The sequence below is a fragment of the Anopheles darlingi genome, chromosome X, assembly GCF_943734745.1.
Source record: "Anopheles darlingi chromosome X, idAnoDarlMG_H_01, whole genome shotgun sequence".
Lineage (NCBI taxonomy): Eukaryota > Metazoa > Arthropoda > Insecta > Diptera > Culicidae > Anopheles > Anopheles darlingi.
This window is the reverse complement of record NC_064873.1, coordinates 4,226,666-4,240,185: the sequence shown is the minus strand read 5'-3', so window position 1 is coordinate 4,240,185 and position 13,520 is coordinate 4,226,666. Positions and strand designations below refer to the sequence as shown.

General features: G+C 54.1%; 2 protein-coding genes across 2 annotated transcripts; one reads left to right on the top strand and one right to left on the bottom strand.

Annotated features, from left to right (window-relative positions):
• Positions 1-5,050: 5,050 nt before the first annotated feature.
• Positions 5,051-10,372, bottom strand: LOC125952080 (intraflagellar transport protein 140 homolog). Its single transcript, XM_049681350.1, has 5 exons — positions 10,053-10,372; positions 9,585-9,958; positions 9,292-9,513; positions 8,133-9,214; positions 5,051-8,064 (listed from the first exon to the last, which is right to left on the bottom strand). The coding sequence occupies exons 1-5, from the start codon at positions 10,197-10,199 to the stop codon at positions 5,183-5,185; spliced, it is 4,707 nt and encodes a 1,568-aa protein (XP_049537307.1). The 5' UTR covers positions 10,200-10,372; the 3' UTR covers positions 5,051-5,182.
• A 208-nt stretch (positions 10,373-10,580) lies between these two features.
• On the top strand, positions 10,581-12,537 carry LOC125952355 (protein misato). The gene is made up of 2 exons (XM_049681803.1): positions 10,581-10,736; positions 10,815-12,537. Exons 1-2 carry the CDS (start codon positions 10,662-10,664, stop codon positions 12,447-12,449), a joined length of 1,710 nt encoding a protein of 569 aa, XP_049537760.1. The 5' UTR covers positions 10,581-10,661; the 3' UTR covers positions 12,450-12,537.
• The last annotated feature ends 983 nt before the right edge of the window (positions 12,538-13,520 follow it).

Genomic DNA, 13,520 nt, shown 5'->3' with positions numbered 1-13,520 from the left:
AGAGGACCACAAGTACCATACTCTGTCCTCGCGTCTGTCTCCCTGGAAGCACGTCGTGGTGCGACATTCGACTCGCCCGCCAACCGTCGCAAGGCAAGGCAAGGCAAGGCAAGCACGATCAGCAGCACTACTACCAGCATCAACCAGTAGCATATGTTGCCGTAGCGTGTGAAGCGGCTAATTTACATAATGGACTTAAAATATCTTTTGTTTAGATTTCGGTAACACGCTAAAGTGAAAACATTAGCCATCCCTTGCGTTCTCTCTCTCTCTCTCTCACTCTCTCACTCTCTCTCTCTCTCTCTCTCTCTCTCTCTCTATCACTCTCACACACTCTCTCTCTCTCTCTTTCACACCAACACAAATACAAACACATACACACATGTATGTACACCACACACGCCTTGACGGCGTACTATGCTACGCAAGGATGAACAAGGATGGAAACCCGGTATCAAAAAGTTTGTGCAACCTGCCATGCCCACCTGAGACCCATCATCATCATCATCAGGAAGGTGATGCGGTAGTCCGATAACGCAATCACTCACACGCGCTAACGTACGGGTACTCATCTCACTTCGATCTAAAACATGGAACAGTTATTATTTGGCCGCTAGTTTTTAATCATTGCAGTGCGCCTAGCGCGGTCACTTGGCAATTCCGTTGATAGCGTTCTAATCATTGTATGTCTGTTTATTTAGTGGTAAAATTTTTGTCAAAATTGATCCTCGCCTTCAAAAGTTATAGCCGATGGAACGCAAAGGGTGAAAAAAATTCTAAATTCACCTGAAATTTCCAAACTCACTCAACTCAACTCAAAATACCATATGTAATCGTTACTAGGGGGGACTTTTACCTTGATTCTAGCAAAATAAAACAGCGTGTTAAAAAACACGAAAAAGTGTTAAAAAACACTTAAAAAAAAACCCGCGACAGTCGACATAACAGTTCGGCAAACAGGTTTAAGAGAAATTTCGAGGTCATATAATGCCAGAAAATAGCCAAATAGGACCCTAGCGCAAAGCTTCATTGCCCAAATCCGTGCAGGGAAGCTGTATGAACAAGTGTGGACCAAATTTCAAACCATGCATTTCGATGGACCGATGGAATACACGTAAAACATGCATTTCGAAAGAGGGTCTATGGAAAAGGATTTTGTCCTTCATTTGTCCACCAATGATCCAGTGTAAGTTTGACATGATTTAGATAGCTGTTCTTACCGAAGGTATGGCGTCCATTTTTGGTATTCAATTATATCGATTTCATGGGGAAAACTATCAATCCAACATCAAAATGTCTTGATTTTCGTTCCATCGGATTCTATTGAACAATCATCAAAAGGAAAATGAAAAATGATATCAAAAATGTTTAAAAACCAACTGAAATTAAGATAATGTGCAAAAAGAGGGCAACTGATGTGCCCTTACTGTAGTGTGCAATTAAGGTGATGTCAAAGTAAAAATTGTAAAACATGATATAAAAAGATAGGGAATAATTTTCATCAATATTTTTCCTAAAATGCAATAAAAAAAACCTACAAAATGACACCTTGCTTTTTTTTACGTCATTTTTTGGCTGAGCTTATTAGAGCTTATTATGTGCGGCCAAATATGAACTGTTGGATCGTGATGGATGTCCGTCTCTCTCTCTCTCTCTCTCTCTTTCTTTTTCTCTCCTACATTAGCAAGTAACACCGTAAAGCCAAAACTACAGTGGGTAGTGCACCAACTTTAAAGAGCACCGGACGCCCCTCACTCCACGGGTGTCCACTGGATGTTTGAAGCTTGCACCACCTCCCCCCCTCCCCCGCCGTCCCCAGAGTTGAAGGTCGTAACTTTGGCGCCGTGTGATTCCATTGTTGCTGCCAATTAGATCCATTAATGAAGAAGTGATACCCAAACGCGGACCCTAGGAAGGCAGGCAGGTAGGCAGAAGAGGGGGGGAGCAGTTGGTATCGAAAACCGGGAGTTACAAACCGAATCCTACCGACAGTCGAGCTAGCTTTAGTGAACGTAGTGCGAGGGACATCGAGAGCAGTGAAGGCAAGAAGTGAAGGATTAAAAGGACGAAATGCTCCCCCTCTCTCTTTCTCTCTCTCTCTTTCTCTCTCTCTCTCTCTCTCTCTCTCTCTCTCTCGCTCTCTTCCAGCTCCTTCTCCCCGAATCACTCCCAATCACCAATTAGTCCTTGCTTTCATTTCCGATTCGTCCCACCGTGTTTGCCTCCCCCCTCCCCACCCCCCATCACCACCGATGGGGGTGAGCTGAAGTGAAGGCATCACTCGTTCGTCCATCTATTCAATTTTCTTTCACCCTCCAGAGGGTGAGGGGAGGAAGAGGAGGCCTCGGTTTCTGTGGCCGGCTAGGCGGCCGGCATGCTACTCTCTTTGCGCGGAGTGCGGCAGCTGCATTGGGTGTGTGTGTGTGTGTGTGTGTAAGTGGCATAGAGAATGGCTAACCAACCCTTCACCCTTCCCCGAGTACCGTTGCAGTGCACTCGCTCGATTGGAAATTCCTCCCCCACACACCCCCTCTCCCCCTTAACGCTCCGCATCGGGCAGGAGGAAGAGAGAGAGCCGACAAGCGGGGGACGCGAGCAGCGACCGCCATTTCGAATACACTGGGATCGGAAATCGGAAAAACGCAATGAACAGATTGGAAAAGTTCGGAAACACCCCCGCGCCTTTCCTCGTCTCTCTTTCTTTCTCTGCCAACCCCCCGTCGCCGTCCATCGTCGAAAAGCACCAAACAGAGTAGCGCGCGCGTGTGTGTGCGGGTGTGCGGGTGTGCGGGGTTGCTAGTTCCCGGTGCCCGGTACATTCGGAAGGAGGAAGGAGGGGGTGGGGGTGCGGGGTGCGGGTGGAGGCTTGTGGTGAGAAAAAGTTTTCCTTCACATCCGTGCACAGCGCTGATCCCTGCGAATGAAATTAGCGTAGCGGGTTGCGATCGCCAGGCGCACAAGTCTCTCTCGCTCTCTCTCTTTCTCTCTCTCTCTTTCTTTCTTTCTTTCTCTCTCTCTCTCTCTCTCTCTCTCTCTCTCACACACACACACACTCTATGGAAAGGCCTTGGACAAAGGGGCCAGGGAGGGTAGAAAGGTGCAGAAGAGCACTAACAACAACAACAACAACAACAACGCAAATACCACAACGCAGCAGCAGCACAACAGAACAGACGAAACCAAACTCAATTTGGACCAGGCACAGGACTCTGGTTAGGGAGCGGGAAGGGGGAGGAGATGGTAGCGTGAGAAGGGTGTAGGGCGAAGGGGCAGGGGCGTATGGCTCCCTTTTTGCAACCACCAGAAGAAGGGCTGGGCAGGTGTTGGTCTAGTTGACCACCGGACCACCACGGGAGGGAGTAGCCAGGAGAGGTAGAGGAAGAGGGAGGGGTGGGGTGGCGGAACGACCGACCACCGAACCAGGAACCTGGGCCCTTGGTCGATTGGGCAAGAAAACCGGACCTCGACTCTCCGGTCGCTGCCTTGGTGGGGGGATTAGCTCATTAGCAGCGGGCCGAGGAATGGAAACGAGAGCGAGAGCGAGAGCGAGAAGTGCGGAACCATCCCAAGCCAGCCATTCGCTCCTGGCCCCTGGCTGGAGTTTTGCATCACCGACTAAACCCGGTTATAGGAAACTCTGCTGCCATAGTTTGATCTTCCCAAGCTCTCAATCTGCATCCACGGGCACTTCATCACCCTGTGGCTCTCGAAGTGGGGGGTGGGGTGGCTTGTAGGGGTGCTGCAACGCAACGCAAACGCCCACTACTACCACCACCGAGGAAGGAGCAAATCATGAGCAGTGAGAAAGGGCGAGGCGATGCGATGCGATGCGGTGCATTCCAGTGTAAGGCAAGCAGCAAACCTCCTCGGTTCGGATTTTCCCATTAGCTGCTTCCAGGGAGGAGGAGGAGAAGGGAGTGCAGGAGGGGGCTTTGACTGCAAGATGCCGATGAGATAGTACGAACTACCACCACGAATCCGATGCCTCTTGTTGTACCAACACTCCCGCCTGCAGTACGTAGATACGCCTACGCCTGCTCGCCTGACAGGCCTGACGGTGGGATAACATGAGAGAGAGAGAGAGAGAGAGCTAGGACCGTCCGCAACACTCACGCACCAGAGGATCAGCGGACCCCATGCCATACAGGTAGCAAACGCAAGGGCAAGGCTAGGCGTCCAGTACATTGAGCCTCTTTGACAAATGGTGTAGGAAAAATTCCCAAAAAGCTTGTCAACTGCTTCTTGCACTTCGTCTTCATCTACATGATCAGGCGTCCTCTAGGGAACTTCGAACACACACACACACACACACATACGGGCTGGCCTGGCAGATGACAAGGTGTCATTACACTCGACCCAATGTCCGGCTGCGTCCGGTTGTGTAACACAGTAGCAACCGTTTTGCATACTACCATCCAACATCAAACGAGCCCAGGCACGGCGTATCATGCGTCTGATCTGCCCGGATCTGCTGGAGAGCCTTTCGGCCTAGGAAGAGAGAGATGTAGGGAGCCGTGAGGCAACCGTTAATCACCATACCCACATCGTGGGCAGCTCAACAGGTCGCGGAGGATGAGAGGCGCATCATCTATTCTATTCATGCTTCTTGGGTAGCAAGGTGGGGTAGAAGCAGGTAGCAGGTGAACGAACTAGCCTCCCGTTCCATCCATGTCCCGCCGTAAGCCGCACTGCTGGTGTTGATGGGCCCATAATTGAGCATTGTTATCCGAACTCCCCAGGCTGCCCGCAAGCAAGCCAGGCATCGTGCTAGGTGAACCAACCCCACCCACCACCACCCCCCCACCCCACCCAGCGAGCATGGCAGAGAGACGAGGCGACACTTTTCCGGTATGCCGGTCAAGGGTGCTCTATCTGGTGTTGGAGCAATTAAAATGAGCTTAGGATGAGAAGTCCTAGCTACCCCGTACTGTGCCTTCGCCAGGGGTGGGGTTAGGTTACAGCTTACCATACTTGCCTCAAGGTGTTTCCCTGGACCAGCAGCAGTGTGTTCGGAAAGGAAGCTTGACTGAAGCAGATAGTTATTGTACGGATGGATGGATGGTCATTTATTACTAAGTAACTTAATCTATTGGCTGCTCTCTTAATCCAAAAGCCAAACGGACGGAATGTAATGTCACTTCACTGTGTCGGTGTGTGTACGCGTGTATGTGTAACTCGTCATCTACTCGTACTCCTCCTGTATCTCCTCGTCGTCGCTCATGCTGGAGATGGTGGCCGTGGTCGGTCGTTTTACCTTCGCCACCACCACGTACTGCTCGAGGTTGACGCCCGTCTCGGTGACCAGCCGGTCGAGTACCGCCTTCTCGACCAGCTCCTGCCGGTACCAGTCGGGTTTGCGATGCGCCAGCTCGCGCAGATAGTGTAGCGCCTCGGAATGGGCACCCGTTGCGACCAAACACTCGACCAGGAGGGCCAGCAGATCCCAGATACGGACCGGCGGTACGGCCGGTGGTTGCTCCGACTGTTCCTCCAGCCGCACCTTCAGCAGCCGGATCACGTTGGCGTACTCGCGCCGCTCGGTAGCATCCTGCAGTTCGATCATGCGCCGCACCTCACCCATCGCTACCTGGAGCGTCTCGAGTGCGAGCGGCTGGGCGGATGCAGCATCTCCAGTGACTCCGCCCATCCCCGTGCTGCTCGCTGCCCGCGACAAACACTTGGACGCCTCCTGCAGGGCGTTGAGTGCCTTCTCGTAGTCCCGGAACTCGTCGATTTCCGCCTGGGCACAGTTGGCGTAGAAGTTGGCGAGCTGCCCGTACGCCTGGCCCTTGGTGTAGAACGTCACGATGTGTTTCAGGATCTTGGCGTCGGTCTGCCAGTTCAGCGCTTGCAGGTAGTTGGCCGCCATGACGTAGACCTCGCGCTGCCGCGACATACCGGCGAAGAAGATGATCTTCTCCGTGTCACCGGACTTGAGCAAACTCTTCATCGCCCGCACCTTGTCACCGGCCTGGGTGAACTTTTTCGTCGCCGAATGGTAGTCGCCCTGCTCCTGCAGCAGCTCGCCCAGCCGCAGCAGCACCGCCGACCGGACGGCCGGCGCACCCACTAGCTCATGCTTGCCCGGCGTCAGTAGCTCGGTCAGCGTCTCGGTCACCGGGACGCTGTGGCTAGCGCAGATCTCCAGGGCGCGTTCGAGCTGCCGTGCGTTGGCCAGTAACTGTACCGCTCGGTACGGTTGCTCGCTCGCCAGAAAAAACTTGGCACAGCGGGCCACTAGCTCCGGGTCCGAGCTGGCATCCAGCTCGGCCGCTATCACCTGCAGGGCCTCCGGTTGCTGCGACCGGAACGCCATCTCGACCGCCTTGTGCAGCATGCCCGCTCGATGGTACAGCTCGACCGCCCGGCGGGGTTCGCCTGCTTCCTCGAAGTACGCTGCCGCGGACGCCTTGTCGCGTGCCCTCGCCCCACACGCCACCGTCCACAGCTCGTCCCGTAGGTCATTCTCCTTGCAGATGCGCACCGCGTTACCGTAGGTTTGGGCCCGCGTATAGAAGTGGATCGCTTCGGCGAACTTCCCGCTGTTCTCGTAGTAGCGCGCCAGATGGTAACACGCGGCCCGGTCACCGCTTGCCCGCGCTATCTCGTCGGCACGGGCCACCTGCCCAATGAAGCAGAGAATGCGCACCTGGGCGAACCAGTCCTCCGACCGCTGGTAGATCTTGAACGCAGCCTCCATGTCGCCGCTGCTCTCGACGTACTGGGCCCACCAGCGCAGCAGCTCCGGATCGGTCGTCGCCTGCATGTACTGTTTCAGCGCGACCGGATCGTCAATCAGCAGCTGGCTGACGGTGTGCAGGAGACTGCTGGTACGCTCGTAGCATTCGATCGCCTTCTGCGTCTGGCCGTTCTCCTTCAGCCACTCGGCGTAGCGGTGGTACGTGTTGCGCAGGTGCACCCGATCGAAATGTTCCGCCACCTCCAGTGCCTCCTCGTACCGGCCCGACGCTTGGTACAGTTTGTTGAGCAGATCGTACCGACCGCACCGTTTGTACAGTGCCTCCGCCTCGCTCACCATTCCGAGCTCGATCGCGAGCACCGCCACCCGCGCTTCCTGCTCGAGAGAGGCATCGTCCAAGGCACGGCGCAGCGCCCGCACCGACCGTGCCCGCCGCAGATGCCCCAGGCACACCTTCGCCACATCCAACCGGCCCGTCTGGACGCACAGTTTGGCCAGGTTCATCCAGACCGTATCGGAGCGCAGTGAGCGTATGCAGCTGAACGCCTGATCCATGTTCTCCTGCGCCACATTCAGGCTAAAGTTCAGCACCATGTCACGAGTGGCTAAATCGCACTCCTCCAGTCCCTTGAAATCACGCAGCGGAATCCGAACGATACTGTTGCGTTGCAGCACCACCAGGTGCGGTACGCACAGACCGATCAGCTGTTGCTCCACCCCTTGGTGGATGCCATCCGTCGCAACCGGTGTAGCAGCAATGCTCCGGTTACTAGGGCTTACCTCCAGCTCGGCCAGCTCCGAGTGTTGGCCATCCACAAACAGGACGTGGAGCTGGGCAGCCGCTTGAGCTCCAGCCGATCGTGTACCCACCAGTGGTTTCGTCTCGCAAGCCAACAGCCGGGGATCGTCTGCGTCCCAGAAGAATGCGACGGGTAGGGAGCACGCTATCGCGCGCCTCGAACTCCTGTCACCATTCCCGCTGCTACGCCTGCTGCGGTTGCTGCTACTGCTGCTGCTACCGAGGCGCATTTGAGATTGTACTTTGTTTGGAGTACCATCCGCGGTACCACCGGCAACCGGAGATCGAAACTCGTACGGCTTGAGCACGTTGCTCTCGAGGCACCAAAGGTGGAGGGAACCTTCCGGATGTAGCTGCTCGTTTGCGATGGTAAGCACCACGTGCGTCCCTGTCGCATTCGTCTTGGCTGCGATGATTTCGCCGAAATTCTCGAACATATCGTACCCGCAGCGCGCCGGCTGCAGCTGCTTCACGTCGTGCCGCGATACATCGTATAGCTTGAGGTAGCCGTTCAGTGTGAACACAGTCAAAAAGGGACCGTTCAGATCGGCACCGATTGGTTTGCCTGCAAAGGAAACAGAACAATCGCATCAATTCGAGCGACGAGCAGCTTTTGCGCCCCACGACCCCTACCTTCATGCTCGCTGAACACGATCTCCTGTAGGATTACGCCACTGAGGGAATATACCTTGACCTGCTCAGTACCGAGCGCCACGATATTCTGCTCGTAAAGGTACACGGCAACACACTCGACCGCGAAGCTACCGACGAACGAGATCAGTAGCGCACCTGGATCGTTCTCGCTGTCGGTCCCGAGCAACGCTGCCGGTCCCATTGCTCCTTCGCTGCCTGCAGTCACCCGACCAGCAGTAGACCGCTGCACGGCGGATGTAAACTTGACGGTGGTAGCTGGCCCACCGGCACCGCTTGTAGTCGATGGTTGCTGTACGCGATACACGCCAACCGAGCGTCCGTTGGTAACGACCAGATGCAGCTCGTTCAAGGCTAGGTGCGTGATGGAGCTTTCAAGCCGTAGCGTCGCCTCCCGGCCGGCGCAATGGCGCAGCAGCAGCTCATTCGATTTCCGTTGCGTAGCCCACAGTGTGCGGGTGTGGGCCGACAGCAGCGCCTGCTCCTTCAGTATAAACACATCCGACAGACAGTTCACCATCATGCACGGCCGGTTCGTATCCGTGGTGCCCCAGGTTAGACTTTTGATCGTACCCCGCACGGTTGTCACGTTTGCCAGCTGCCACTGGCACTCCGGATGTTCGGCATAGGAGCGCCCGTACCCGCCTAGCGATCGACGCCACGTATACAGATTGCCCTGGCTAGTACCGGCGCTCAGCGTTTGCGTATCCCGGCAGTACGACACGCACGTAAACGCCTCCTGGCTGACTGCGTTAGTGGCAATGACAGCGCTACCACCGGCAAGGCCTGCCAGTGCTGGTTGTTTGTCAGCCACGGCCTGCCCTGCCACAACTGACAGCTCCATCGAGAGCACGTAGTTGTCGCTCGTTTCGATATCCCAAATGCGCACCGATAGGTCGCCGGTGAGGATGGCCAACGCACAACCCGTCACCCACGTGATGGCGCTCTTCGATCCCGCCACCTTACCAGACAGCTTAACCCGGTCGAGCTCCGTGATCTGGCCATTCCCGTCCACCTCGTAATGCCCGATCGTTATGTCCTCCATGAGAATCACAATAGAGTCCCTGGGAAATAGATGAAAAGGTTGGTTGTGACTAGAGCGAACAGAGCAAACACTGGCGGCTCGATGTCAGTCACTCACTGCTTCGGGTGCCACAGGATCTGCATGATGGGGACGCTATCGCCCCGTACAATCTCCGTGCACGTGCCTGTCTGATTGATATAGTACAGCACACCGGTCTGGGTGCAGGCGTAGAAGCAGTAGTTGTCCTGAAGGCTAGCGTGCGCCAAATTGCGTACCGCCGTTCGGGGTCGCCAACTGGTCAGTTGATCCAGCGCTGCTTCATCGCCAGCCACGGCAGCCCTACAAAGGATGCATGTATATGAAAACAGTAACAGACCTACGCATCTTGGTCGACGTCGAAGCATATTTACCTGGCCAAACTCGTAAGCTCTTTGCTGCTCGCACTCTGGAACGAGCGACGGAACGTGATGTGCAGCAGCGGATCACGTAGATCGTGGTTGAACATCGTTAGGAACTGCGACTGCCCGTCGAAGCGCCACCCGGTCAGTACGCCCATCGCATCGGCCGTGATGACGCGACCCCCTTTCTCGCTAAACTCCAGCAGCATGATCGGCGACTTGTGCGGCCCATTAACGGTCGCAAAATCCCGCTTACCATCGAACCAGGCGTGTACCTCGCCGTTCTCCCAGCCGGTCAGCAGAATCTTGCGCTCCGGGTGCCAGGTCAGCACGGTTGCCTGTGAGGTGGCATGAACTGGGAACGTCACGTCGCGGAGAGGAATACCCTGCGGGATATGCACAAACAAGAGGGATGTACTCAAACCTTCGCTAGCTGCTAGTGCTCCGCACGCTCGGGAACAGTAAACTCGTCGACCTTACCGTATCGTCAAAGATGGTAACCGAGCCACCGCGCTCGTTACTGTACGAGGCCACTGCAAAGATCGGCTCCACCGGATGCCATGAGCTGACCGTGCTGATTGCTTCGCTGTCCAGAAACTGCACCTTGGTGTCGAAGAACAACGTCATGTTGGCGGTGGTGGCCGTTCAGACCAATCTTTTCCACCGTTTTGCTTGCTGATCCAACGGAACGAATTGAGACCCCTTTCGAGACGGTCAAATACCACCGGGCGCAACCAGGCAACAGCTTCTCCCGCGCGATATGGCGGTATGAGGCGGTGCGCTGTTTGTTTGTAACCAACTCACAACACTGCGTCACCATAGTAACGGAGTTTCAAGGTCAACGCTCCGCGCTATGTAAACTGCTTCTACCAAGCTGCTTCTGTTCGGCAGGGTTGTATTCTGTCCGTGCGACAATGCAATAGGCCACAACCCTGGTAAGCGTTTGACAGTTCGTGTTTACAAACCACACCGGCAAGCACCGGGAGTAGCAATTCTTCGTGATCTGCAAGGCGTTTCGTGCCAGCCGTGTAAGATTTCGTCAATTACGTCCCGTTTTCGACCAATTTGGCGTAAGTAACGTGTGTCGAAATGGTGCGCGAAGTGTTAACTTTGCAGCTGGGCAACTACGCCAACTATGTAGGCACGCACTGGTGGAACATACAGGTCGGTAAGCAACCACGTGCCGCCGCCCCACGATCAACGATCATTTCACACCTAGCCTCTGTCCATCCGATTGGTTAGGAATCGTCGTTCAACTATGATCCGACTGCGGAACCATCCGACATCGAGCACACGGTGCTGTATCGTGAAGGTGAAACGAGACAACGACAACCGACCTTCACACCGCGCCTCCTAATGTTGGATCTGGGCGGTACGCTGAGGCATCTTCCCCGGACCGGCGACCTGTACGAGGAAGAGCTCGCACCAGACGGTGACACACCGTACATGCAGCACACTACCGATGAATCAGACATCGGAGCGGTGGAAGTTATTAAGCAGGGAGAACGGTACGAACCGCACCCGTTTCAAGCCGACCTTAGCGCAGGGTTAGCGTCGGACACGATCGCCGCGAAGGATTATGATTTTCGCAACACCGTGCACAGCTGGTCGGATTATGCCTACGCCCGCTACCATCCTCGCAGTATCAACATCATCGAGCGCTATGCGTATTCGCCGACCGAGGCCCAGTTCGATACATTCCCGAATGGGCGCGGCCTATGGCAAGAGGTGGACTTCCAGGAGAATCTAACTGACCGCATCCGGCAGTACATCGAGGAGTGCGACGAGTGCCAGGGCTTCCAGACGCTCTTCGACTGCACGGACGCTTTCACCGGGCTCACGATCGGTCTGCTGGAGCATCTACACGACGAGTACGGCAAAGCGTCGATAGTTTTCCCTCTGTTTTCACCGCGGTCGCCCACGTTCAAGGGTGCGGACGAAGCAACGAGCGACTCGATCCGGGTGGTTAACACTGGGCTCGCATTCGCACACCTGCACGAACATTGCTCACTATTTGCGCCCCTTGCAACAATGGCACAGTGCTGGCGCACCATGGAGACACCGCGTCCGTTGCCTGGTCTCAGCTACGATCCGCACAGCCTCTATCAAACATCCGCCATTCTGGCCAGCTTTCTCGAAACGGTTTCAATACGCTACCGATTGCGCGGCGGTATTAGTGGTGGCCATCTAGCCGGACTCTGCAGCGATCTCAGTGCGTATGGTCGCCGAATGGCGGCCGGCGTCCTCACAATGCCTTTCCCGATGGACGCCACGCAGGATCTGATCGATTGCTTGGACCAGCTGGAGAGCAAACAGGTGCTGGCCCCCATTACGCCCGGCACCGGCATCGACACCAGCGACCAGCCTACCCGGGGCATCGTCCAGTCTGTCTGCGTTCGGGGATTGCCTGAGCAGCGCCTGAAGCGACCACCGACGGCCAAGGGGGCTCAGCGACAGCAACGGATGGCTGGTTATCGGTGCAACAGTGTAAGCGAAATGTTGCAGTTGTTCTTTAGCTGCACATTACCAGTCAGCATGTCGCACGTAACGGCCACACGATCTCCAATTCCGGTACGCCAACCATTCCCGGTGGAGCTGTTACACGGGGGACCGGGTGGGCTGAGCTTCGATGGCTTTCGCACCGACGATCCGTTTGCACAAGTGGCACCCCTCGCTAGCATTCCGACACTCGCCGCACTGCAATCATCAACCGATTTGGGCCGGCCACTGGAGGCCCTGCATCGTGAGGTTAAGCGAGTCCGACTAGCGCGCATACCGCGCTTCGTTGAGTGCGATCTGGATACAACGGAGTATGATGAGGCACTCGAGCAGTTGCTAGTGCTGAAGGAGCAATATGATGAAAACTACTCTATTTAAAGCGCCTTCCACGTGTTCATCGCTGAAGCAGCTTATCTAAATATTAATTTGCAAATAAAAAGTGTTCATTTTTTTTTAATCCATTTCACTATGTTGTGTTTATATTTCACTTTGCGCATTACAACAGGGACTTATTACCGTCGCTTCGACGAAACGTTTTATTTAAGGAATATTTCATTACCGATTAAAAGAACAAATGTTCTGATAACCTAACTTCAAAGCGCAATGGCAACGCTGTTACCAAAGAGGAGGAGGTACAAAACTGTAGAATACCCTACTTCTTCTATCAGTCGTTGAGCCACCTCGGGCAATGAATAGGTATGCCTAATATTGGACATTATACCAATAATGTTGAATATTTTGCATACCTATTTATTGTTGTGTACGACGGTATGTGGGTATGTGAACGATAGTATACAGGTTAAGGGCTACTGCAGCTGCAATTTAGGCTCGGTTTGGTGGATTTTGATGTCTCCGGTGTCCAAATGAAACGTATTTCTTCTCATACTCGGCCAAAAGCGATGCCTTCCTCCACGGCTAGGCCGGATCACCCCGCTCGTTCTCCTATTTGTTAATAGTCGTCTCCGTCAGCTAGGGGTAAGAAGAAAAAAACATTAGTATATATTGGTCCATGAGGCCAAGAAGTCGTAAAAAAAGGTTAGTTTCTCAATTTGTCTATAATCAAAGACGCGAAGACAAGCATGAACATAGAATTGCATTCATTTGTAGTTTGCTTTATGGTTTTGGGGTTTTTTTATGTAGTGGAAGTAGCCATATTCCCGTCACTAGCTTTGGTTCGCATATATAGTCTTTCCTGTAAGTGTTGTAAGTAGAGATCGTTCGATTAATCGCATAGACGAACGATACGCCAGAGGCCCAAAGTCTCTTTAATCTTAATAAAAAAAAAAAAAAAAAGTTCGATTAATCGTTTTCGGACAGCGGGTGCACTCTACAGCTAGTTAATTTGGCACTATGTCACTAATGCTACCGCAACCGCGTTGCTATATTCATGACTATATTCATGACTATACTCATGAGCTAATATACCCTAGACTCTAGTGACTCCATTTC

What these genes read in the sequence shown, in the direction of transcription:
- LOC125952080 (XM_049681350.1), bottom strand. Translation starts at nt 10,199, where the DNA reads ATGACGTTGTTCTTCGACACCAAGGTGCAGTTTCTGGACAGCGAAGCA. An exon ending in TTACCATCTTTGACGATACG is followed by an intron (nt 9,959 to 10,052) that starts GTAAGGTCGACG and finishes CATATCCCGCAG; the next exon opens with GGTATTCCTCTCCGCGACGT. An exon ending in CGTGTTCAGCGAGCATGAAG is followed by an intron (nt 8,065 to 8,132) that starts GTAGGGGTCGTG and finishes TTTCCTTTGCAG; the next exon opens with GCAAACCAATCGGTGCCGAT.
- LOC125952355 (XM_049681803.1), top strand. Translation starts at nt 10,662, where the DNA reads ATGGTGCGCGAAGTGTTAACTTTGCAGCTGGGCAACTACGCCAACTAT. An exon ending in CGCACTGGTGGAACATACAG is followed by an intron (nt 10,737 to 10,814) that starts GTCGGTAAGCAA and finishes CCGATTGGTTAG; the next exon opens with GAATCGTCGTTCAACTATGA.